Source organism: Thecamonas trahens (genome assembly GCF_000142905.1).
Source record: "Thecamonas trahens ATCC 50062 unplaced genomic scaffold supercont1.75, whole genome shotgun sequence".
Lineage (NCBI taxonomy): Eukaryota > Apusomonadida > Apusomonadidae > Thecamonas > Thecamonas trahens.
In genome coordinates this window covers 1-3,391 of record NW_013657605.1, presented here as the reverse complement: position 1 = coordinate 3,391, position 3,391 = coordinate 1, and the positions used below count along the sequence as shown (strand labels likewise).

General features: G+C 63.2%; 1 protein-coding gene across 1 annotated transcript; it reads right to left on the bottom strand.

The window, feature by feature from the left end:
- Positions 1–267: 267 nt before the first annotated feature.
- Positions 268–3,052, bottom strand: AMSG_11289 (TKL protein kinase). The gene has a single exon (XM_013897318.1). It carries the CDS (start codon positions 2,962–2,964, stop codon positions 322–324), a length of 2,643 nt encoding a protein of 880 aa, XP_013752772.1. The 5' UTR covers positions 2,965–3,052; the 3' UTR covers positions 268–321.
- Between the last annotated feature and the right edge of the window lie 339 nt (positions 3,053–3,391).

The following is a 3,391-nucleotide window of genomic DNA, read 5'->3' as shown; positions in this document are numbered from 1 at the left end:
GGGGGGGGGAGGAGGCACCGCCTGCTCTCCAGCGCCTGCCCTTGCCCAGCCCCCTCCCCTTCCCCTCTGATATCCGTCACCTCCCTTCCCCTCCCTCGCCTGCTCCCTCTCCCTCTCTACCTCCCCTACCACCACCTCCTCCTCCCCACACCCCACACACACACTCTCTCTCTCTCTCCTACCCACACTACGTACTGTCTCCAGACTATCCATTGCGGCCTGTGCTGCTGCTGCAAACGGGACGAGTCTACCTCCCCCCCCCCTGGCTCTCGGCAGACAGTTCATTCAGAGTCAGCTCGAGGCGGCTCGAGGCGAACAAGCTCACCCGCGACGGGCGGCACGGACAAGCTTGGAGAGCTCGTTCAGGCCTTCGCAGATGACATCAAAGCCCGGGCGGATGACCGGGTCGGCTTGCCAGCACGCCTTCATCAGCTCGATGATCTCGTGGATGATGGGGTCGTTGGTCGACGGCACCTCGGGCCGCACGCCCTCGAGCACCGCCCGCTTGATGGCTTCGTAGCTCATCGAGTCAAAGGGAATGCGGCGGGTGATGAGCTCCCAGAGGACAATGCCAAACGAATAGACGTCGACCTTGTGGTCGTACTTTTCCGAGCGGAACATCTCCGGCGGGCGCCAGGCGTAGGTCCCGTGCGGGGTGGCGGTCGAGTCCTTGGAGAGAACCCGCGAGAGGCCAAAGTCGGTGATCTTGACGTTGTAGCCTTCGTCGACAAGGAGGTTGAGCGACTTGAAGTCGCGGTGAATGATGTTGAGCGAGTGCAGGTAGTTCATGCCTAGCGCAGAGTCCTTGATCATCCGCAGGACCCGCCGCGGCTCGAGCGAGCAGTGCGGATCGTGGATGACATCGAACATGCTCTTCCGCGCCATGTACTCGGTGACAATGGTGAGGGGCGAGGTGGTGGCGCCAAGGAACAGCACAATGTTGGGGTGGCGGAGCTTGGACATCATAGAGATCTCGAGCTTGAACGCCTCGAGGTCGCGGAGCTGCGACTTTTTGAGCCGCTTCACCGCCACCTTCATGTGCAGGTACTTGCCGAGGTAGACGTTGCCGTATCCGCCCGAGTCGACGAGCACCATGTCCTTGATGTCCGAGTAGTTGATCTCCCACACCGGCTTGGGGTCTAGCGACTGCTTGACCTGCGCAATGAGCTTGCCGACGTCGTCGCCGTCGACGATCCCGAGGCAACCGAGCGCGTCAAAGGCGTACTTTTTGACCTTGGCATTGTCCGACTGCGCGAGCTTGAACAGGGCCTGCAGTCCGCCGAGCAGGATGATCTTCTTGTTCGCCTCGTGCTGTGCCAGGTTGCCGAACACCCACGCCACGTTAGCCTGCACATAGCTCGAGTCCGACGCCGTCAGTGCCGCCAGCGCAGGCAAGCAGCCCTGCTCCACGAGCACCTGCTGGATCTGCGGGTCGTTGAGCACAAGGTTGGCAAAAATGAACGCCGAGTACTGCTGGACCTGCTCGTCGGGTGAGACAGCGTGCTGGTAGAGCGTCGGCAGCATCTGCTCCACAATCGCCACCTTGTTGGCGTTCTCGCCGGCCAGCGCGCACAGCGCCCGCACCGCCAGCCGCTCGATCTCCACATTGCCCTGCGCCGTCTCGGCAAGCTGCCGCAGCAGCGCCAACCCGCCGCCGGTCACAAAAGCCGCCTTGTTGCCCGGATCCTCCACCCACGACACCATCAGGTTGCCGGCGTGGATCCGGACCTCCTCCGAGTCGGTCGCTCCGACCATAACGCCCATTTTGTCGACCCAGCCGTCCTCGCCAAACTCGACCGAGGTGAAAACAACCGGCTCACGCGCCTCCTCGCCCTCACTCACCTCCTTGCCCTTGCCTGCGCGCCCATCGTCGCCGCGGTCGTCGCCGGCTCCGCCAGCGCTTCCACCGGCTCCTGCGCCCGACGCTGGCCGGCTCGCCGAACTCCGCGACGAGCCAAGCACGTCTGATGAGGCCGAGTCAAGCGAGTCGTCCTCCGACGGCATGGAAAACGGCATTTGCGAGACCGGCTCGCCCAGGATGTGGCTCTGCGACTGGACAACTGCCGCAATCGAGACTTGCGTCACCAGCTCCTCCTCCACGGTCTCGATGGTGAAGCCCTCCTCACCCACATTCTCGATGCGAAAGTGCTGCGGCTCGACGGTCCCGGTCTCGGGTGCCTGGTAGTTGTACGAGACCGAGAAAAAGCCCGGGTCCGAGAGTCGGATGAGGTATGCGAGCGGCGGCTTGCCGCGCAACAGCTCCTCGGCTTGCTCACGTGAAATGCCCCCGTTGAACGCCGGCATCGACGTGATGGCCGCCCAACGGCCCAAAGAGGCCTCGTACGGGCCAAACCAGAGCAGAAAGCCGGCAAAGGTGTCAAGCGTCACCGAGCCCTTGTCGTTGATGAGAAAGGCCTTGAGCTGGTCCTCAAAGCCCGAGTGGGTCGGCACGCTCTCGGGCGGGACCGACGACGAGTAGAGCTTGAAGAACCGCGGCCAGGTGACCGACGAGTCGGTACCAAAGCAGGAGTACCACATAGCCATCGCCGACGGATCGTCGAGCCGCTGGCCCACGTTCTGCGCCCGCTTCACAATCGAGTGCACGTGCTCGAGCGCAGCCTTGTTGGGGAAGGAGAGCTTCATCTTGCGCGACGACGCCACGTCCAGCCACTGCAAGTCGTGGCTGCCCTCGGCGACGGAGAACACCACATGTGGCGAGACGGCGAGGCGAACCGGCGCCAGCTCAGCGTCCACCGGCTTCATGCACACGCCATACATGCGGAGCCCCGGCACGTACTTGGCCGACGCCGAGCCCGTGCAATGCTCCACCCACGTATCCTCCCCAGGCTCGGCAAACGAGAGTGTGACAAGCACCGGCTTGGGCACCACACGCACGTACGTGTGCTTGGTCTTGGACGTCGACGACGTGAACCGCTGCGTGTGCATCGTCGGGTTCACCGCCATCACCTGCTTGCTTCGTCTCTCCTCACGTCAAGTCTGCTGCTGCTCCGCCTTTGCCTGCCTTGTATTCGTCGCCGCAACGCCACGAGAGAGGTGCTCCTACTCCCTCCACTTCTCCCCCTTCCCCTTCCCCTTCGCCCCCCTCCAGACCACAGTCACCCGCGCGTGCCGAATTGGTCCCTGGCCTCCACCAAACGTCACCAGCCAGCCCCCTCCCCCTCTGCCTTTGCTATCTACCCCGATCACCATCACCAACACCATCCCTCGAGCCCATCACTCTCTGTGGGTGACGGTGGACAGGGGAGGACTGAGCGAGCATGCCTATGATCCTAGCCAAGACCCCAGCCATACCCCCCCCCCCCTTCCCCCCACGATCCCAACAGTGATCACAACCTGATCACAACCTGATCACAACCCCTTTGATCATGAT

What these genes read in the sequence shown, in the direction of transcription:
- AMSG_11289 (XM_013897318.1), bottom strand. Translation starts at nt 2,964, where the DNA reads ATGGCGGTGAACCCGACGATGCACACGCAGCGGTTCACGTCGTCGACG.